The sequence below is a fragment of the Megalopta genalis genome, chromosome 15 (assembly GCF_051020955.1).
Source record: "Megalopta genalis isolate 19385.01 chromosome 15, iyMegGena1_principal, whole genome shotgun sequence".
NCBI lineage: Eukaryota > Metazoa > Arthropoda > Insecta > Hymenoptera > Halictidae > Megalopta > Megalopta genalis.
Window position 1 is genome coordinate 2,573,836 of NC_135027.1, and position 21,021 is coordinate 2,594,856.

Below are 21,021 nucleotides of genomic sequence, written 5' to 3' on the forward strand. Positions count from 1 at the left end.
ACAAAGCTGCATTTCAAAGACTGAATCGCATTACGGAAGCGTTAGGCTCGTATTCGATGCGCGGCCTTCCACTTTCTTCAGCCAGAACCAACAGCTTGTCATCAGATTCTCGGGAACCGGAGAAGGACCACTCCTCGACGGCCCGTGCTTTCGTTTATTAGCAAACGGTCTCTTGAGTGACACTTTCGGTCTTCCTTATCGACATTAACACTTCGCGCGAGTGTACACGCGGTGCGCGTGCCTCGCGATCTAACGAGCTGGCGGAAAAGTGTTTCCACTTGCGCAATTTCAGTCTGTCCCACGGGAACCTAAGCAAACCGTTCGGTTTCCGGTGGAATAGAAACCAACGGGTGTCGGAGCCGCTAACTTCGCGGGGGTCGCGGGGCACGGGGGCATCCTCTCAGGCGATGCTTTTTCGATAAGGCCACGGCGTTTCTCTCTGTTATTAGATTCAGGTCACCGATCCGCAACAGGTGGCCGTGTCCGCGGCGTTAGGTTCTGACCTGGCTCATTACCGCTGCTCGGCAGCCGCGGATTTATGCGAGCCGTTTGAACGAGCTACTGTTCAATTTCGCCGCCTTCTGGTTCCCCGACGGATCCCGTGTACTAAATCCTTGGATTGTCTTGACCTCGATCCCAGAAACGGCACGGGAGGGCTGTGTGGGAATTTTTCAGCTCGCTCCTCGTCCTTCTTTCTTTCGCTTTTAGCCGGGAGTTCGCGGGATACCGAATTTCTTTCGCGTTGAAATATGCGTTCAAATCATTTCAAGCGCACAGTCATGCATCTGTGAAATTGTCCGTCTTTCTCTTCGACCGAAGTTCGAAGCGTACGAATGGTCGATGGATCGTAAAACGACGACGCGAAAGAGTATAGTGAATGGCAGGTGTATGAGCCGCGCGAAGTGATGTTCCGACGTTTACCATTGTCACGGAATTCTAAAGTGAATAGCAGTAGAAATCGCCTAAAGTGAAATCTACAGAATGCATTTTCTTATGTCTTCGGAATAGGCTCCGATAAAAAAGTTGAAAAGCATGAGTCCTTTATTCTTTTTATCATGTAAAATGATAGTCAAATTTGAAAAAACTATTATGGTCATTGTCTAGTAGACTCTTTTATCTACTATCCAAAAATAATTCAGATCGTTTAGTCGAGTTTTAAGAAAGTTATATCATTTTTTAATTATCCCAAAGTATATGATTTCCACTGTATCTCGATTTAATATAGCTCCGTTTATGCTTTAATATCCTGCTATTGAGTCTTCTCGTATATAAATAAACAAATAACCTGCCACGCATAGAAATCCCATTAATAATCATCATCTCTGTTCCGCCCATAATTGCAAGGATCAGCGACGAAAGAAAGAAGAGATTGGAAAGGTGGTAGTCGATGATCCGCGGAATCATCGGAAGAGATTCTCGTCAGACCTGTCTCGACTCGCTGACGAGTGATTTACGAGATGATCGAAGCACCAGGTGAGGAAAGCATCGTTCACGTATATCAACTCGAACTTCTCCGATCATTTCTCCTCGATCCCGCGCGGAAGCGTTTTCGTGGCGCGACGACACGATTTTTCGAGGAAAGCACCAGAAACCCGCGAAGAAGGTTGCAGAACCGGCTTTCTCGTGTTGTCCGAACATTCCGGAATGTCAAACGGTTCGACGACTGACACGGTACGCGAGATGACGGTGATTATCGTGCCTCTCGGTGTGTTCCCTACATTCTGTGTTTTCACGGGTGTTCCAGCCGCGCGCGAACGGCGTCCTTCGGAGGATACGTTTTAACATACACCGAACCAGTGAATCGAGGATGCTCGATCGGCCCAGTGGCACACAAAGCAGAAAAAGACGCTGCCTTTTAGACCTTGTTCTCCACTTCCCAGCGTGTGGGGAGATGGGGAGGCGGAGCTAGCTTCGGAGACAGTGCTTTACTGGATCCTTGCGGAGCTTTGCCGGTCTGCCGAGCGATTCGTAATGCGTCTCCATAGATTTTACAACGCCAGAAACATTTGATCCTGCAATTGCGCGAGATTATTTCCGCGGCGCTCGAGCGTTTCATCTAAAAGCGGATTGTTTTCTTTGCTTCGTGAACTACTTATTTCATCAGCAACGTCTGAACGATCTAATTTTCCGACACTGCAAGACTCGCGGCGCAGAAGCGTCGCATTTCACAGTTCAATGTTTTCTTTATCTGTTGAAGTATTTATTTTTTTAGCAACTCATCGAAGCTGCTTCGTGCAGCTGATAGAAATCAAATCGTAATAGAGAGAATTGGATAGAACTTTATTTTCTCCTTTGAACTCGAATCAGATTGAAGACAAGTTTTATAACGGAGGATTGGATTTATTTGAACTTCGTACGATTTTTGTTGTAATAGACTGACCAAAAAGTTATAGCATAGAAAATTTTTGGATAGAAATTGGACAACTTTGACTGAAAATAACTCCGAGAAAAATCATCGTAGGATCGTGACTCTTCTTTTAAATTATAGCTTGAAATCTCTACTTTAAGATAGTGTTTCCGGATTTTGAGTTTGATGCACTGCTGACGACTGTAACCCTTTATATTACAGGCGATCGTGGAAGGACGAAACAAACAGGGCAGAAATGATAGGGAACATTTTGAATCGCGTTTCCGGTTCGGCGAGTTAATTAACGCGAGCACAGCGTTAACAGGAGGCATTTTATTTCGCAATTAGCCCAATTGCTTTTCATTTCTATTGCATTGAAATCTGGCCTGGGATTTTTACGGTTGCGCCGCAATTATCGGTGACCGTGGACCGTGATCCGGTGTATTGTTCTTCATACTGCACGCTTTGGCGATGTTACACGCGTAGCCGCGTCCTAGCCGCGATCTATGAAGACCGATCCGGCAAAACACAGCCGCGCGAATGATCTTGGATCGCGAGCTGCATTCACGCTCTGTATGGCGTAACCGTTAATTACTTCTGCCCCCTATAAAAATGGTGAACTGTTCGGCCGGCCAGTCCGCGTTGAACATGCTTCGACGTATGATCATTGTTCTGCCGCTGTGCGGTCTTCTGGCGATCTGCAGCTGCACTGTCGTCCATCGGGACGTTTACACTGTCGCGTCGGTGTCGTCTAACTGCGGTGCAGATGGCAATTCTACTGCGTGCGCGACCGAAACGGGGAAAATCGTGACTGGATCCGGCCGAAACATGCTTAGAGTGTCCAGGAACCTTCAGGATCCTGGGAGTGATGATAATGAGGTTGAAGAGGGTGAGTTCTCACGTTCCCGCATGGTGAAGTGTGCGTCGATATCTCTGCAATTGTCGCCCAGTGGTAAAACGTCGACATCCTGGCAGGAAGTCAAAAGTGAATTTTACGGATAAAATGTTCCCATTTAGTGTTGCTGCTTATTTTCGAGCAATCATGATGATCTTCGAATATTGATAATTTATCAAATTATTTGTTTTAATTATTTGTAGAATATTCGCTGACGTAGATCAGCTGGCAAAGGTGCATCGGTTAGAAATCAAAACGTTAGTATTTTATGTTGATCTGTGTACTCGACATTAACAAACAAATAAAACTTCAATTTTTGACTGATACAACTATTTGATTATGTTTTTGCAGATAATTTACTGCGCGATGTCTCAGTGATTTATTTTAGAATAGGGAATTTCCGTTTTGGCCAGAATTTCGGTGCTTCTTGTCACTCTGTGTCGCGGGGAGCGTACTTTAAGGAGAATGAGCCGATTTAGGTCGGACGTGTGAACTCATTGTCAGGGAATAATGGGAATGATTTGGTTGTTGGACTATGCAGTGTTTGGCAATGATTTTTTCATGTAATCTCGAAGATAATTGGCATATTCATGGTGTTAAAGTGGGCCTTGTTTGAAAGACGCGATGGGACTTGATTAGATTGTAAGGGGAATGGACTAGTTAAGGTCGGACCTCGAAAAAAACTGGGCCATATCGTTACAAGGTATTGTAAGTAGTAGTAATTTAGTAGTAATTTTCGTCCCGGGCGATTCACAGCGATATAACGGAACGTGGAAGTCTCCGTTTCGTTAAATGATTATTTAAGAATCACAAATTCGTGTTATATTTTATAACATATTAAACGTAGAAAAATTAAAACGATATGGTAAAATTTAGCGAACGCGTGTATCTCGATTTGAAGAAGATTTGACAAGTCTTGATCGGATAGAAATTTGGCTGTACTTCGCAATTAATTAATCGAGCGACGAAACGAATTGCACCCATGGTAGGATGCAACGAATGTGCATTAGTTTGAAAGGGAATTGTTAGATTCGAGACAGATCACCTGGAGAACTAGATAATCGCCTTCATTCACCTCCGATTCTCACTCTTCAAACACGGAATTTCCGTAGAAGCAATTAACTCTTTAACAATGATTTCTAATCGCTTTCGTTTTAAGTGGAATTGGATGGTCTGGGTCAGACGAACAATGAGGAAGCACAGTTTCTTGGGAACGGCAAGATATTGCAGCACGAGTTGATACATGATTATGCAGTTACGCGATGAACACTGTAGATTACCACGATTTATTGTCTGGCTCTTTTTCATGCTTCTCGGAAGCAATTATTCATGAAAGTGTTCCCGATGTAAAAAGGTGCTACAAACTCGCACATAATCACGAATCTGCATTATTTTCTGCGTACGCTTCGCGTTACGAAGACACGGTTGCTCTAATTTTAAGGGGCTCGACAATTTCTGTAACACAAACGTCTCTCTCTCTCTCTCTCTCTCTCTCTCTCTCTCTCTTTTTCTCTCTCTCTCTCAGTACAGAAATATTTATTTATCTTTCCTTTTAGAAAGTGGACGGAAGAAGAAGGGCAGAGGTTACTGGAAGTTGTTGCTATACTTTCTGGGAGCAGGAAAGGTCACGATGCTTTACGTAGTTCTGAACGCAGTCGCTGCGATCGCTGCCAAGGCTCTGGTCGTTGCCAAAGTGGCGTTGGCGATCGCCACTGCCATCGCATTGAAAAAATCCAGCGGTACGTAAAACGCGTCACTTCAGATCATTATTTCTCCGTATAATGGAATCGTTTAATTCCTAGAACACAAGGAGAAAGTGTCATACGAGATCATCAAGCATCCTTATCACAGCTACGAGCAGACTCACAGCTCCAGCATCGATTTCGATAATCACGGATACGGGGAGGGCGATTTCGGCTACCGGAAGCGACGAAAAGTCCTCCAATAACGATCATGGATGTTCCACGAAACGACCTCGACGACATCATCTAATAATATCTTTTATAAGTAGTACAAACATACGAACGAAATGTCGCAATCATTAAAAGTTTCGAACCTTGTCCGACGCCTTTTACTATTTGATCTTGTTCGATCCGTCGTTTCTCCTCGTCCTCCATTTTGTTTCGATAACCGAGTAGTCTCTGCGATTACGTTAACTGTTTGGATCGCCATGGTCTACTTAGAATCCGAGCTACGAACACGTGAGTATAGCTATCTCGCGTGTTTATAGTTACGTCCGTATGGTATCTGAAAAGAAAAAAGGATCGGTAGCCTAGTTATCCTCGGAATCGTCCGACGATTAGTTAACTTTTCCAATTTCTCGAGCATTTCGTGTCATGGGATTATATAATTTACCGAGTTATGCTCACGAGATTGCACAAGTCGATCAACTGATTACTCGGACATCGTCGAACCATTTAATTCCCTCAATTACACAATTCAATTTTTCTGTTCCACATTAAAATTATTTTTATCACCTCCATAAATCATAGAAATTCCTGTATCGTCATTACACAAGGAAGTAACATGGTTTCACGAACAATCTTTATTCACCGGTGGACAATATTTTACACAATATACATACAAGAACACCCTGCGGTGCGTACAACAAAATAAATATTAATTTTTGGTACAGCATAGCAGTCATATAAAATAACTACCCGACTACGACTAACTAGACTAAAAGAGCACGTCTTTAATAAATAAATACCGCGATAGCCTCGTCACACATTGCTCGTCCCGCGCGATCTACCCGTTATGGTATACGATACAATTACTGATCCTCGGATTTTATTGTACACGTACAATTGTTGGAAAGGTACCTCTATCCTTCGCACGGCTCTTACGCTAAATATACAATAAATTAACGCGGCAAGTTAAATGTTCTGTCAAACGATCTTTACGCGAATCGTTCGTTCAATTCAAGTGGGTGGAACACCGTCGATAGTCCTCTGCCATCCACCGCCGCCGCCGCCGTATCCACCGCCGTAGCTTCCATGGTGTTCGGATCCTGTCGCGTAGATCACCTCGTGACCCCCGCCACCGTGACCCGACACTAATTTCTTCAAACCGATGATGGCGCTCAGGACCAACGCGATCTTCGCTGTGAGCAGCGCCGTGCCGGCGAGGAACGCGATTTTACCGTACGCCAGCTGTGCCATCATTGCTGCAAGATCATTTCTGTCAGAACAATTGCAATTGAACGATCATCGATTGGAATGAATAGAATACACTCACCTCCCACTACAAGGGCTCCTAGAAGTAGGGCACCGTAACCTTTTCCTTTCTTCTTACGACCTGAAATCAAGCTGCGGCTGTGATATCTGCTAAATTGGACCTAATTATAATTCATTATCGTATCTGGGATGAATTTTCTCTGTCAAATTATTTTCGCGAGAATTTTTCTGCTATTCTCAAGCTCTCCGTAATTTTATTATTGGTCTATTTTATTTTATATTTTATTATTTAGATTTTGTTTACATCCTTTGAAGCTTCTAATGTCTTCATTATCAGTCAAGGATCATTTAAAAAATGAACTAAATTGACTCCATAATCTTTTACTCAAGCTTTTAGCGACTACACAGACTTTTTTACTCATTTCTTGCATAAATCTTCTTCTTTAACTCTTCTATCTTTCATACTTATAGGTGAATAAAAAAGACTTGTTTCTCTGAATAAAGTATTAAATATAAAGATTCTACTTTTTTGTTCTAGAGCTTCCCGTGACAATTACCACCAATCTACAAGGATCAAGAAATTCATTTTTTCATTCCATACTAACGAATTCTACCCTCTCTGCTTCCAGACGTTTTCCACCTCATCCGAATCCCTCGAAAACGCTCTATGAAAATCCCGAAAATACTTATAGGTGAATAAAAAAGACTTTTTTCTCTGAATAAAATATTAAATATAAAGATTCCACCTTTCCGTTCTAGAGCTTCTCGTGACAATTACCACCAATATACAAGGATCAAGAAATTCATTTTTTCATTCCATAATAACGAATTCTACCCTCTCTGCTTCCAGACGTTTTCCACCTCATCCGAATCCCTCGAAAACGCTCTATGAAAATCCCGAAAATACTTATAGGTGAATAAAAAAGACTTTTTTCTCTGAATAAAATATTAAATATAAAGATTCCACCTTTCCGTTCTAGAGCTTCTCGTGACAATTACCACCAATCTACAAGGATCAAGAAATTCATTTTTTCATTCCATACTAACGAATTCTACCCTCTCTGCTTCCAGACGTTTTCCACCTCATCCGAACCCCTCGAAAATCATGAAAATCCGGAAAATAATCTCGCACAACTCACCTTCGAAAGCATCGCCGGGAATAGTAAGCTTGACGCTCCTAGACGACAGATACTGATGGAACTTCTGATCCAACTTCTGATCCAGGCTCAAATCCGTCGCGTTCTCTTCCTTGTGCCCTCGATCGTCGCTCCTGGCAGAGACAGCAGGATCCTTGGCGATCGATACGTAATCGTTCAGCACGTACACCTGGTCATCGTAGATCGCGGAGTCGAGGATCTCCAGAGCCCTCTGTTTCAGGCAATTGAAGGCGTTCTTCTCGCTGGCGCATCGGTCGAACAGCTTCGTGTACTCGCTCTTGCTCTCGGCCAGGCCGATCGGCGCTGACAGACAGAGGACGAGGACGAATTCCAAGAACCTGGTCCTGCTCATCGTGTCCCGAACGAGCCGCTGATCTGTTTCCCTTTGAACGAAGATGGCTGGGAGACCGGCCGCAAGCTGACCGCTCGGAAAAATTCCGCCGACTAATTCGTATTGTTCTGTCGCGACTCTTTTATAAGGGTATTTCCCGTTCTCCTACCATCGACCGGCGGCAGCGGTCAGTCCTGCGATGCCTGCTCACACCTGATCCACGCGCTGTTTAACGCCTCCTACTACGGAAGGATTCCTCAACCAAAACATTGTTGTACAGCCCCGTGAGTAAGTACCCCTATGACCCGGTTGCCTAGCCAAGCCGAAACCGAGGCGGCTCAAGCCTCGACTGTCCATCCGAGCCGCCTTAGAACCGTGAACGCCGATGCTGCGGCAACAACTGTCCTCTCGCCGTTCTTCTTATCGGTTCCCCATTGATGACGTTTCGCCGGTGGGCGGGCAGGACAGCAAAGATCTAATTTCGCGCCACGGAAATGAAACTCGTATTTTAGAATAGGAGAGCAGCCTGTCGAAAATATTTTTGCTCGCCGATCGATTTAAATTGCATTTTAATTCGGCAAAAGCCGAAATTAATTTTCGACGGTATTTACGCGATTGGAGATTGAAGTTACGATTATCGAAGCACACGTTTGCAGTGGGTGCATACAACTTGAGGAAATAGGATCCGAGCTGTTCTTTATTTCGCAGCGAAAGTCACCAGCCTGCGCATTCGTTGGCCTTCCGTTCCGCTCCTCCTTCGATCTGAAGATGAATCGCAGTCACGCGCGATCCCGAATGCTACAAATCGCCGGCTGCTTACGGATTAATTAATGCCGGCCAGGTACTGTTAATCCGACACAGATTACGAACCGTGACGGACCAGTTCCGACGAATCGCCGACGCATTTACCTGGCTGCGAATTTTTATGAAAAATTGTCCACCGGCCGGTGCCGCGGAAATCCAGGACGATGATCGTTGTTCCCGGCTTTCCCGTGGCCATGCAGTTCATCGAGATTACTCTACTTTTTGCAAAGGAGACACTCATTAATATCATTAGCCGTAAAACCACGGCAATTGCCTGGAATGCGTTAACAATAAAAATGGATCCCCGTGGTTCTCCTGCTTGAGGGAACGCTTGCATATTCATTCGGCAAGTTGCTATACCGATGTTTCTTTTTCTCGGCATTTGATGGCCGCGCGTTTACGGAGAATAAATGGCAAAATTACATCTAATTTGAGCAGTAAGAGTCAATTAAAGTGTAAAGGCGAAGTTGATTATCGCGTAATAATGTTGATAGTTTAAGTGAAATATTATACCGAATATTTGCATATATTTCATGGTAAGCGTTTTTTAGACTTTCCTTGATCGGTACAATTTTATTGGCTTTCCAAGCGGTGCTTGATACAAACTGAAAAAATATCCACGCGATTGCTCCAAATGATCGTACAATATTATTGATATAATAACCTTGACATGTTCATTGAACTTTAAGGAAGAAAATGTCAGCATATACTGCACAAAATAAGTACACGCTATTATCGATTATCTAAAGAATGTTTATTGAGTTACTTCAAAGAAAAAGGTCAGTACAGAGTACAGTATCGTACAGAATAATTGCAAAATACTCTGAGAAATATTCATCGACGTGTCTCCAAGAGAATAATTTACGATATCGCAGAAAATAAACGCGCAGTCATTGCTGTCCCCCTAAAGAATGATTACTAAATTATCTAAAAAAAAAAAACGTCAATTCATACCGCACAAAACAAATATACAATATCCTTGCTGCAATAAAGAATGTTCACCGAATAAGCATAATAACAGCAATAAATCTCGCAGAAAATAATCAGAAAATATTCTCGAACCTCGGAGAGACATTTGTCGACAATTTGACAGCTCTACGCGCCCAGAAACATTATAAATTATTACAGATGATCCGCGAATGCTTCCTAAGGAGCACGAAGCCAGCTAAAACGGCGCAGAACGAGAAAATAGAAAATTGGATTGGTTTCGAAGAAATCGTTGTCAGCCCGCGGGGGCGGAGAAGCGCATAAACTGCGGCGGTCGACGACGGTCCCGCGGCGGACCCAGGGACCATGAAACCGTGGCGGAAAACAAGGAACTTTTATGGTCGACTGTCCCCGACTGTAATGTATGCTCGTCTTGATTGTTACACTTGACATAACGAACGCGCGTGGCGGTACGAGTGGCCACGGGACCGTGGCGACTACGCGAGCATTGCCATTTACGAGCAGAAGCATTTCCCGGACGCGTTTTCTACGCGTTTTGCCGCGGCTTCCACCTTCCTCCGCGGATCGAACTACAGTTAGACGACCGACGATGGAGACACGAATAATGGAGGAAACCTAATGGATTCCCGGAGTGAAAACGGGCCGATAGTTTCGTCCGGAATATGCGAAATCGATAGTGAAGAAACACGGCTCCGCTTTGCTTCGTGTCTCATTCTGCAAAGTTGAAGCGTAGAGATAATTGATTTCGTGTGCTAAAAACGAATCAAGAACGATGCAGAAAATGGGTGCGCTTTTATTAGAAATCTGATCTTTATTTCTTAGAATTTTCCTGTACCGCCGATGCATTCAGATTCTTAGGTTAGGTGACCCATTTCGGGTCTCATCTTTTATCCAGCATCTCAGTGATCCCAAATCTAATATTAAATAATTTTTATTTAATTTTGTGACACCGATTAGAGTCGAGATTCTTAGGTCTAATTTCGAGTCTGTGCCGACGGATGCTATATTTGAGATCGGAGCTCCGTAGAATCGATTAAAATTAAAGCAGGCTTAAACCATGCAGAGAAATAGGACAGCTCCTGTTTATATACTTGACAAAGGTACAACGTGGTCTCTGCGTCTCCTCGAATTAATTGCGTCCGTCCGCCTCGTCACAAACCGTCCATTTTCTCTTTGCTTTGGCCGTTGACCCACCATCGAACACACCCCCGCTTTACTTTTAATCCAGAACTGTCGTTGATATCCTTCATTTAAATTGAATGGAGGCCATTAGTGGGAACGCGCGTTTCCCCACGAAGCGGGGCAAACGAGCCTCAGTGGTGGGATGTCTGGTACATAATGGAAGCGGAACAATCGGCGAAGGAAGTATGAAATCAGGTGTGGTTGCGCACTGATTGTGGGTCTTTCCTCGAACGAGAAACTTAGATACCTGCAGGATCGATCATGGATACCCTCATTCTCTACATACAAAGATACCATAATATTGCTAGTAATACTTCCGATCGATTTTATAGTCTTAATTCTAGCGATCCACGTCGTACTAAAATCGAATCCTCGCATCGATCACAGCTCGTTCGATGGTCCCAGGTTCTCTTCAACTGACATTCGCCCACACAAAGTTCTTTCCACTTCTCTTGTTCTTCGTCCCGTCGGTGTTATCGTAGACGTCGACGACCTCTCTGATCACATGCTGATTGTAGACTCCTAAATCGCCGGCTTGGTGTCCTCTGTAAGGTCGATATTGGAAATTGTGATGATCGTAATAGGGATACCCTGCGATCGGGGTCTCTTGAACGTGCGTATGGAAACCATTGAATCCTCCTGCAGGATAGGACGCCGAGGCTGTCGAGAATAAAGAGTTCCAACCTAGCAGACCGCTGACGAAGAGGGCCAGCTTGGTCAGGATCAGTGCTTTTTTCGTTACCAGCAGCAGGAACCCGAAGAGTAGAGGCACCAGGGAGACTAGGTTGAATTTGAACCCCAAGAGGAAGGGCACTAGCAGATGTCTGACCATCTGTCTTCCTGCAAAGGGATCAGAATTCGATCAGTTCAAATGATCTCAAATTGATTATGTAATTTACTAAATGATATGACTAGCTACATAGTAGATCCTCAACGTGGATGATGAGGAAATTTAGCGGACGCTATAATTTCAATTTTTAGCCATTTTTCATATGAATTGTTAATTCAACTGTTTACGATTCACAAATTACAAGTATCGAGTACAATTGGGAGCTGACCTACTTTCGATCGTCTGTATTTTTACATTGACAATGAATATTTGTGAAACGGTAGCTAGATTGGAAAATTAATAGACGCTACAATGCTGCTTGGTTTGTCAAAGTCATGTATTCTCGAAGGACAAGGTTTCAAGAAATTTTCCAAGGTTCTAGAGGCCGAGGCGTTCACCATCAGTGGCCTTGATCGTGCTGCCTACTGCAGGTGGATCCGGAAACCAGCAGGTGAAGAACGTCTCAGCAAGGATGCGAACCTTGATGATCGATGGGTTCGCTTCCAAGCTTATGGGACAAGCTCGCAACTCCCTCTATAATATTTTTCACCATCCATTCTCTTGCCCCGGATACTTTAGAAGATTGAATTGAGTTATACCATATAGAAAATTCGGGAATATTTAATTCAAAGTAGCATTTTCATGAAAGTGGTGCTGAAAGGATCCTCGAGATGTGAAGGATTAAATATTTAAATATTGGATAGCTCAAACCTGCTACCAAAAAATCCAACCCTATCACTTCTCAGTGCTGGATTCACAAATAAATTATTGTATAATTGAATGGAAGCCTCGAATTAGGATCTTCGTTGCATGTACATCGAACACAGTGGCTCGCTAAATTCATCTCACACGAAACAAAATAAAACGCTCACGTTTCTTCAACTATTTTATCCGAGCCACAGTCCAGATTTCCATTCAATCATATAGATTCTTCTCACCTGGCCCAAACTGCCTATCAGCGAAGACAGCCTGTCTATCATTCAGCACGAACTCCAACATTCCATTTCCATTCAGCATCGGACCAGCTCGAAGCTGCAGCCCGGGATACAAATTATCCAAATTCCACTTGAGACTCCTGCGCTCCATTAACCTGGTCGCGGCTTTCACGATGCTACCGAAGTCCTTCGGATCGTAATCCCAATCCAGAAGATCCCTGCCGAACCCATCGGCCCTCTCCAAACGAGCATCCCCGAACTCCAAATTATCGTTCTGATTCAAGCCCTGCAGAGCGCTTAGGGCCCCTCTGTTCACGCATTCGATGGTACCGTACTCTTTCCTGGCCAAACAGGTACCGAAAGCTTCTGTAAAACTCGCGGGATCCTCCGCGTTCAGTATAGGCTCCTCTTTCGGCTCCATGAGGACAGTGATCCCCGTGGAAACGAAGATCAACAGACAGAAGCTACGCAATTCGCGTTTCATGGCGAACATCGGGCCGGGCCCGAGAGGAGGACCGTGGAGAAAGTCGATAAGGTTTCGTGTAAATGAGATGAAAGTCCCGTGCGTTGAAAGGAGAATGCGTAATTAAGCCGATCGCTCCGCTCTGGGAACAGATAATTCGCATTGTAGACGGTTCCAGGTCTTATTTCGAGATGCGCGTGGCAGATTGGGAACTGGAAATGGCTCTGATTCTTTAGTGGGCAACTAATTATCTTGTACGCGGTGCTTTCGACTCGGAAACCACAATGAGAGAAGCATGAATCCGAGTTTAATGCTGTTCGTTGGTTAGCTGATCAAGTTCTCTTTCGTTCTTGATTGGCTCGATTGCAAAAAGTAAAGTCGGAACTATCTTTCTTCGGTAATTCAAAATTTTGGACATACTATATCATCATTACCATATTCTTTCGGCGTTTCTACTTTGGTTCAAATGGTAGATGATTATCTCAAAATTTGCTGTTTAAGTATAAATACGAAACGGTTAACATTCTTACCAAAAATATGAACACTGGATCAAGCGAATCGCTTTATTTTTACCCCCAAAATAAAAGTGTTCCGCGAAACACTCGAGAATCAAAGAATTGAAATCGAGAACTGAAAAAATGAAACGAGATCGATCACTCGCTTCATCCGCAGAACTTTCTGACAGATTCCAGCTCTTCGAGGCCCGAGTCACTTTGTCACGCCCCTCCATCCCCGCCTAACGCGCCGGCACATTTTCTTCCAGATCGACGACACCGGTCAAGCAAATCTCCGCGGTGCACCGCCGACTTTTACGGCGAAAATCGCGAGACGTCGCGGGTGGCAAGAAATGCGGCCGGGTACCGAAACAATACTGTTGATCTAGCGGCCGTGTTCCGGCGGCTATATAGGCGTCAAGGGGGCGTTCACACGGGACGGAACAATCGGTTTCACTCGACGGGTTCGGCGAGCAGCGAAAGTCCGCGTTTTCGCTGGGCATATTCGGTGCACGGACCCCCGGATACGGCGGATGCACCCGGAGAAGAGTGTAGCGATCCGTCATCCGGGGTCCGAGATCCCGGCGACTCGTTACCCCGTCAAAAGCCTGTCCAAGGCCTGTCCTAGAACGAACGAGGAGAAACTCCGTCGCCGGTAAAAAGAGGATCGGGGAAAAAGATAACAGTGGGACAGCGAACGGAGCGGTCAACCCGGCTGGCAAACACCGGACGGTGTTAACGCGATTACAAGCTATTAGCACGTGCCCGGTGAAACGCATCCTACTGGTGCCGCAGCGGACAATGGGTGTTAAGCAGGGTAGAGAGGCTGGTCGAGATCGGTAGTAGAGGCGATTGTATAAAATTAAGATTTATTTATAAATAATGCGATAAGTTACATGGCAGCCCCGGCTCGGGACGGTATATAAATAATCATTGGAATTAAATCTGGTGGACCTGGTGCAGGTACTGACTACGAGTCCGAACGCGTTCGGCCCGGGATCTCCGAGTGAGATCGCTCCGAAGCGTCGACCCCTGAAGGGATACCGCACTAGGGGGTTGTTACGGGGGTGCGCGGCTACCACCATTACACTGTTCCTCGACAATAAGGAATCCGTCCGATCTGTCACCGTGGTGGCCGGCTAATGCCGGGTCCACCGGAAGAACCGTCCAAGCTAAATGCGTCGCGTCGTCGATCGTCACAGTTGAAGGTCCGTCACGTTCGGTCACTGGTCACGTAATATGCCGGCGTGTAATCGTCTTAAACAACTAAACAGGTCCCGGTCCAGGTCGTGGGTGGTCGTGTAGGATCGATCGTTGGATCGTCCGTCGGTTTGCACACGGTGCGACACGTATGATAAAGTCCTCGAGGGATCGAGACGCGCAGCCCCGGTGGGTGATCGCCAGCGACTAAGGACGATCACTTTGGCGAACGAAGGTAGCGAATGTGTGAGCGTGGTTGGATGATGCTAGGCCAGCCGACGGAGTTACTCGGATGGCTTGTACGCTTTGTACGCCAGATCGGAGCCAGCCGATCTTGCCCAGCCGTGGTGGTCGTGGTGTTCTTCGTGGCCGTAGGAGTGGACCGGATGGGCGACCACCTCGTAGCTCTGGTGCTTGTTCGCGAATAGCTTCTGCAGCCCGATGATGGCGCTGATGATCAACGCGATCTTGCCGATGGCCAGTGCCTTCAGGGCGAGCAGAGCCAGGGCACCGAGGGCGATCGGGATGAGTGCGGCGGCCTTCAGTTTCAGGAGCAGCAGGATCGGCAGCAGGGACTTGACGATCTTCTTCTTCTTGCCGCGGGCTGCAATCAGAGGCAACGCGATTAGATTCACGGTCTGTTAGCTAGCAGAGTCGAATTTCGGTGAAAGAAGAAAGCATATTCGTAACTTGACTCTGATATATTCGTACTGACTCTAAGAAGCAGGAGGATTAGTATCGAAATCGAGATGGTTACCTTCGTCGAAGGAGCGAGAGACCTCTTCGGGAATGCTGAGCTCGACGGTGTGGGTGGAGAGGAACTTGGCGGTCCTGTCGAAGAGGGCCTCGTTAATGGCTGCTTCCTTGGCCTCGACCTCGGCGGGGAGGGTACTTTCGATGTCGTTCAAGGATCTGGCGTTATCGGCACGGCTGGAAAGTAAAGTCCTCCTGTGAGCCACCGCTCGTGACGATCCCATCCGTCGCGAGCGTTTCGGTAACGCGAAAAGCGGAAAAGGATCCCTCTCTCATACCTGTCCTTGGCCTCCTCGGTCTGCACGATCTTGAAGCCGTCGAAGACGTCGATGTCCGCGGACCGGGCGGCCCTGTCGACGAAGCGCAACGCCTTCAGCTTCAAGCACACCGCGAGGTCCTCACCGGAGCACGAGGCGTAGACGTCCAGGGCCTCTTCGAGGATCGAAGGCTGGGCGGCCGGATCCTGGGTGGCCGGCGCGGCGAAGGTGCACGAGGCGAGGAGCGTTGCGATTACCGCGTACTTGAACATGTTTTCTCCGGGTGAGGTATTCGAGGTTTACACCAAGTAAAACCAACAACAACCAACTTGGACGAGCGGGTGAGACTCCTGGTGGCTCGGGTGACACTCCCAAAAAATTGGACGGAACGCTCGCACCGTAACTCGGAACAACTGCGGCGATCGTATCGACACTGACCGAAAGAATCACGATTGCTGCCTTTTATCCTCGTCGCGAAAGGGGCCCGCGTACGTTTTTGAAATTTTGATGGCCCCCACCGGTCCCCGAGAACCCAGGGTACCACGGGCCCCCTTCTCCCCCGGCCCGTCGCCCGCGTTACAACCCGTACGAGCTATTGGTTCTCCTCGAGGCGGTCGCGTCCCGTGTTCCTCTCTGTCGCGCGCGGCTTCCGCGCTCCCCGTCTCTCCTCTTCGGTCTCTCCTCTCCGATCTCTCGCTCTTCGGCCGGACCCGCTCTTCGGGCCAGCCCTCTGTCCACGTGTGCGTACGCCGCCGCGTCCGCGTGTGCGTACACGTCGCGGTTCGCACACAGACGCGAGCTGGGCCACCTCGATGACCGCCCCGATCCTCCTCGAAACGAGAAGCGGGGCCCACCTCGGGAGAGGGAGAGTGGAAATCGCTGGAAGATGCTTGCCCACGCGTCGCTGCCCTTTTCCAGCCGCGGAGATTCGGGCATCACCGGACCGGCAGAGACGCGCCGGCGCGGCTCAAAGCCGCCTGGAACGCGGATTCCAGCTGCGACCGCTTCCGGTAAAAGCCGACCAGACGTCTGTGCACGGCCTCGAGAGAATGGACCCGTACATTCATGGTCGCGCACGATTTTTCGGGCTGCGCATTCTTTTCTCGACCTAACTCGCGAGAGTTTCGATGGTTGCTTCGAGCTTCTTAAGAGAAAACTGGAATGTACGCTGTACGTTTCGTAGATTCGATCATCGACTATGTGTAGGATACTTTTTTCTTTCTTTTTCCCCTGATAGATATCTGCATTTTATTTATTTATTCGCAGGAGAACGCGTTAGCGGAATATTAAGTGTAAATCATATTAAATCAAAGTATGTAGATATAATAGCTTAATAGGGAGTATATAATAAAAATTGACGAGAAATTACAAAGGCATATGATATAACGATTGCTTAATATAGAGTGATAGAACTGCCTAAACGGATCGATTATTAGGTTCGCCTTATTTACAGTAATAATAATCCATAATGTAGCGTAATGAGGCTTGGGACTGTCCAGTCGCGAGTACAACAGTGTAGAATTTGTAAAACGCTCTTAGACATCAGATTTGTTAAGCTCTTGCAGTTTTGAAGTCATCGACATACTTGATTTCATTTAGTTTTTGTGTCCGACATGTTTTTCGAGGTTGTCCAATTTCATTTTACGCTTCATCGTGATCGATATACGATGAAACATACCATAAGTATTAGGATACGCATGTGCAATTGCACTTGAAAGAATTAGCTTTTAAAAAAGAAATAATCGTTGAATTTTGTCAATTGCAGGTTCGACGGAGTTCGATGGATATTTGATAGTAGACCGGGTCAAACGGGCTAGACTTTAGTAGTCTACAGATGGCTAATATAAAAAGAGAGCTGCAGAAACGAGGTGTCTCGTTTCGTTCGGAGACACGTGGAGAATATTTTAAGGATCGGATATTCAAGGTCAATTATATTCACGGAGGACTGTTGACATTGAAACTGAACTCCGCGTGGCACCGTAGGGAGCGTCGTTAAACCGCCGATGAATGAAGAAATGATCGACATTTATGCCTGTCTTTATGCCGGCGATTATCATTCGAGCCGATGCTTCTAGAAATTGATCCCCGAAAATCGCCGATAATCCGCGTTGAATGCAGAGTACTTTTCACCGGCGACAGAATTTGCATTGAATCGGGCATTAAAATTTGCATCCGTTGCGTCGACGAACAAACACGGCGTGCGGCCGCTTTAATTCCTCGAATTAGCATCTTGAATATCGAACGAATCGGAAACAAAAAAATGAAAGAAATCTTAACACACAAAAAAGAGCGCGCGTCGCAGATCGTCGTCGCGGCTTCGTAAAAAAGTGTTTGAAATGTAATGACTCATTCACAAAACTCCATTTCGTTCGGATAAACGCCGCGATGATTAACGATCTTCTTCCAGCGTCCATTAGCTCCGCGGCAGCTTTCCCTCTAAGAGGTTCCCATGGTTTCACGCATAACTTAATCTGCTGCGGGGAAAACTGGCCTACAGCACAGCGGAAAGCCGCGGCGACGATGATATCAAGGATATCCGCGGCGGTTTCGCTTTCAGCAAGCGGTATAATACCTCGTTGTTGGTGTAGAAGCTCGTTCGAGTGTCTCACGCCCCCGCAACTTTCCTTGCCGCGCGGCCTCCTATCAAACAGGATTTCGCGTGTTTTCGAGCCTCGCGGAGTTTCCACGGCACACATACCCGGGATTCCAGCCGGACCAACGATTCTAGACGAAATCTCCTCGCCGCATGTCCGATTATTCGGTCTCGAGGACTTTTCTCGCTAACTGTAATTCGCAGTTAAGCCGCATTCCCGGCGATCATATTCTCTCTCTCTCTCTCTCTCTTTCTTTCATTCTTTCTTTCTTTCTTCCTTTCTTTCTTCCTTTCTTTCTTTCTTCCTCTTTTCCGACCTCTTCCTTTCCGTTTCTCTGTCTCCGTCGGCCGAGCATCCCATTCATTCGGATCGAGTGTCATCGGCGTTCGGGTGGTCCTCCCGGGCGGCCATCTTCGAGATTAATATATTCGCGCGTGCGTCGCGAGGGAACGTTTAACGGTTTTTCATGGAATGTCCACGCGGGCCGAGTTGGGCCCGCGCCAGCGGACCCCGTACACCGTGGAACTGGCCGCGCCTCGGCCTGACCCCGAAGACGTCTCGCCTAGAAAAACAAGGAGAAGGAATGGGGAAAAAGATGATGAGAGGCCAGGACGAGGAACCGGCCGTTTCCGATCGTGGCTGAACGCCGGACAGCCGATCGCCGGCCGCGACTTTCTCCGCGGTCGAAGATGGTAACACGAGGTTACCTCGAATTTCTCGATCCTACGTCGGACGGTCCTCTTTTACGTCTCAATCTGCCAGTTGCTTTCGGGGTAATTCGGCGATTTACCAACGTCGATGGAAACTGCGACGTTCGCGAAATGTCGACACCGCGCCGAATCCGAACGCGGCATCCATTCGGAGAACGTGAATTTTAATAACAATTATGGCCGCGTGAGCCTAAAAACTCGTATATGTGTTATTTATTTATTTATGTCTCGATTGTATTTATCAAGGATAATTTTGACGCCTGTAAATTTGTACGAATTTCATTTTATCTAATACTATTTATTTCGATTTGACGACGATAAATTCATGGAATTTGTCTAAATAAACTCCACGAATTTATCGCCGTCGATTTTACTTTATTGTAATGTGCGAAGAAATGAACTAAATATCAAGTTACGCTTGTGCAGAAGCGACGAATTCAAGCGGCATTGAAATCACTGGTGCACCTTCTTGATCAAGCGTTAAAGTCTCCAGCGCACTTTCCTTACCGCGCGTTGAAGCCTCCGGCGCGTTGATTGACTTAGCCTAATATTTCTTATCTTTTATTATCCTATTCTCCTAATCTAATCTTCCAACATTTATCGACTGCATTTACAGTTCTTTTTTAATGATTTTAACAACTGTTTAAACCAATTTAATTAAAACGAGGACAATCGAAACGAATAATGAAATCAGTCATTATACCAATTACAAACTTACGTATATGTTACCAATTACATTTATAAAGCTGGTTAATTCGAGGATTAGTAAAATTCGTAAATGATTCCTTGAACAATCAACTTTGAAAGATCGTTTCATGTACACTTTATAAAATATAAATGCAACGTCTAACCATTGTGCGTCGTTTCTATTGTTCTAAATTTTCTCGACAACCAGAGGCTTCGAGTAATAAAACTATATTGTATTATTATCCAGCGAATAATATTTTCCACGTAGAATCCGCGTAATTACAAACAATTCTATATACCACCACCGTTCGCAAGTCTAGCATGAATACCAAACAGAAATAAACCGCTCGAAAAGCGGCGAAGGAATTCGCCGGAACTTTCACGAGTGGCCGCACGCGGCCCGTATCGAAAACCGACGAAAGTATATTAAGTTAATTACCCCGGTATGATAATAAGTTAACTGAACCACCGTGCTCATCGCCCGAAAGAGGCTGCACGCCTGCGAACGAGTTCTACAAAATCGTCTACGCGGTCGAAACGAAAGTGTCTGCGAGCGCGAACGAAAAGAAGAAAAAGAACAGACGGAACAAAGAGAACGCACAGACACATACACGGACACACAGGGACACAGACACACAGAAGAAAGAGAAGAGAACCGCGCGGCGTTACATCCCGGCAGAAGACTTTCACTTTATCCTCATCCGCCAATGTCAATTTTCATTCGCCTCTTTTTTTTCCTCTCGCGTGGCTGTCTGCGCGCGCGATCCATGGATCCCAGGATATCGATCGAGCAAACTAATCGGCGAACCGTGTCAGCGGCGTTTAAGCAGCACGTGACGACCGGACGACGGGAGGTCGTGGATGCCAGGCGAGCCACGAGATATTCTCGTGGACCAAAACGCTAATCCCGATGGCGAAGCGAGCCGGGCAAGAGCTGGACGAGCCTGGTAATGGAACACTTTCCTCTCGACGACGCCGGCGAGAGTGAACTCGCCCGAGGATCGAGGTCAGGTCAAGGCCCCCACGAAGCGAAGCCTTCTCGGTCTCCTCCTCGTCTCCCCGTTCTTCTTCCCCTTCGTGGTCTCTATCTATGATCACGAAACCCTGATCCGTTTCGTCATCCCGCGATTATTTCACGTGCTAACTCTTTGCTCGTTCCTTCGATCATTCCCTTAAGCTTCTTCAGGGGTCCTGTATTTTTTCGTTCGTTACTTCAACGTTCATTTTTTCACATTGTTTACTTATCTCGATCGATTATT

General features: G+C 46.3%; 4 protein-coding genes across 4 annotated transcripts; 1 reads left to right on the forward strand and 3 right to left on the reverse strand.

Moving 5' to 3' along the window:
* Window positions 1-2,959: 2,959 nt before the first annotated feature.
* Window positions 2,960-5,302, forward strand: LOC117229251 (uncharacterized). The gene is made up of 3 exons (XM_033485630.2): window positions 2,960-3,236; window positions 4,799-4,981; window positions 5,045-5,302. The coding sequence occupies exons 1-3, from the start codon at window positions 2,960-2,962 to the stop codon at window positions 5,188-5,190; spliced, it is 606 nt and encodes a 201-aa protein (XP_033341521.2). The 3' UTR covers window positions 5,191-5,302.
* A 462-nt stretch (window positions 5,303-5,764) lies between these two features.
* Window positions 5,765-8,001, reverse strand: LOC117229351 (DUF1676 domain-containing protein Osi10b). The gene is made up of 3 exons (XM_033485789.2): window positions 7,558-8,001; window positions 6,480-6,539; window positions 5,765-6,408 (listed from the first exon to the last, which is right to left on the reverse strand). Exons 1-3 carry the CDS (start codon window positions 7,925-7,927, stop codon window positions 6,164-6,166), a joined length of 675 nt encoding a protein of 224 aa, XP_033341680.2. The 5' UTR covers window positions 7,928-8,001; the 3' UTR covers window positions 5,765-6,163.
* A 1,441-nt stretch (window positions 8,002-9,442) lies between these two features.
* Window positions 9,443-13,936, reverse strand: LOC143260587 (uncharacterized). The gene is made up of 3 exons (XM_076526567.1): window positions 13,598-13,936; window positions 12,608-13,209; window positions 9,443-11,680 (listed from the first exon to the last, which is right to left on the reverse strand). Exons 2-3 carry the CDS (start codon window positions 13,095-13,097, stop codon window positions 11,253-11,255), a joined length of 918 nt encoding a protein of 305 aa, XP_076382682.1. The 5' UTR covers window positions 13,098-13,209; window positions 13,598-13,936; the 3' UTR covers window positions 9,443-11,252.
* Window positions 13,937-14,413: 477 nt separating this feature from the next.
* Osi9 (DUF1676 domain-containing protein Osi9) lies at window positions 14,414-16,217 on the reverse strand. Its single transcript, XM_033484335.2, has 3 exons — window positions 15,793-16,217; window positions 15,519-15,691; window positions 14,414-15,365 (listed from the first exon to the last, which is right to left on the reverse strand). Exons 1-3 carry the CDS (start codon window positions 16,041-16,043, stop codon window positions 15,046-15,048), a joined length of 744 nt encoding a protein of 247 aa, XP_033340226.1. The 5' UTR covers window positions 16,044-16,217; the 3' UTR covers window positions 14,414-15,045.
* Between the last annotated feature and the right edge of the window lie 4,804 nt (window positions 16,218-21,021).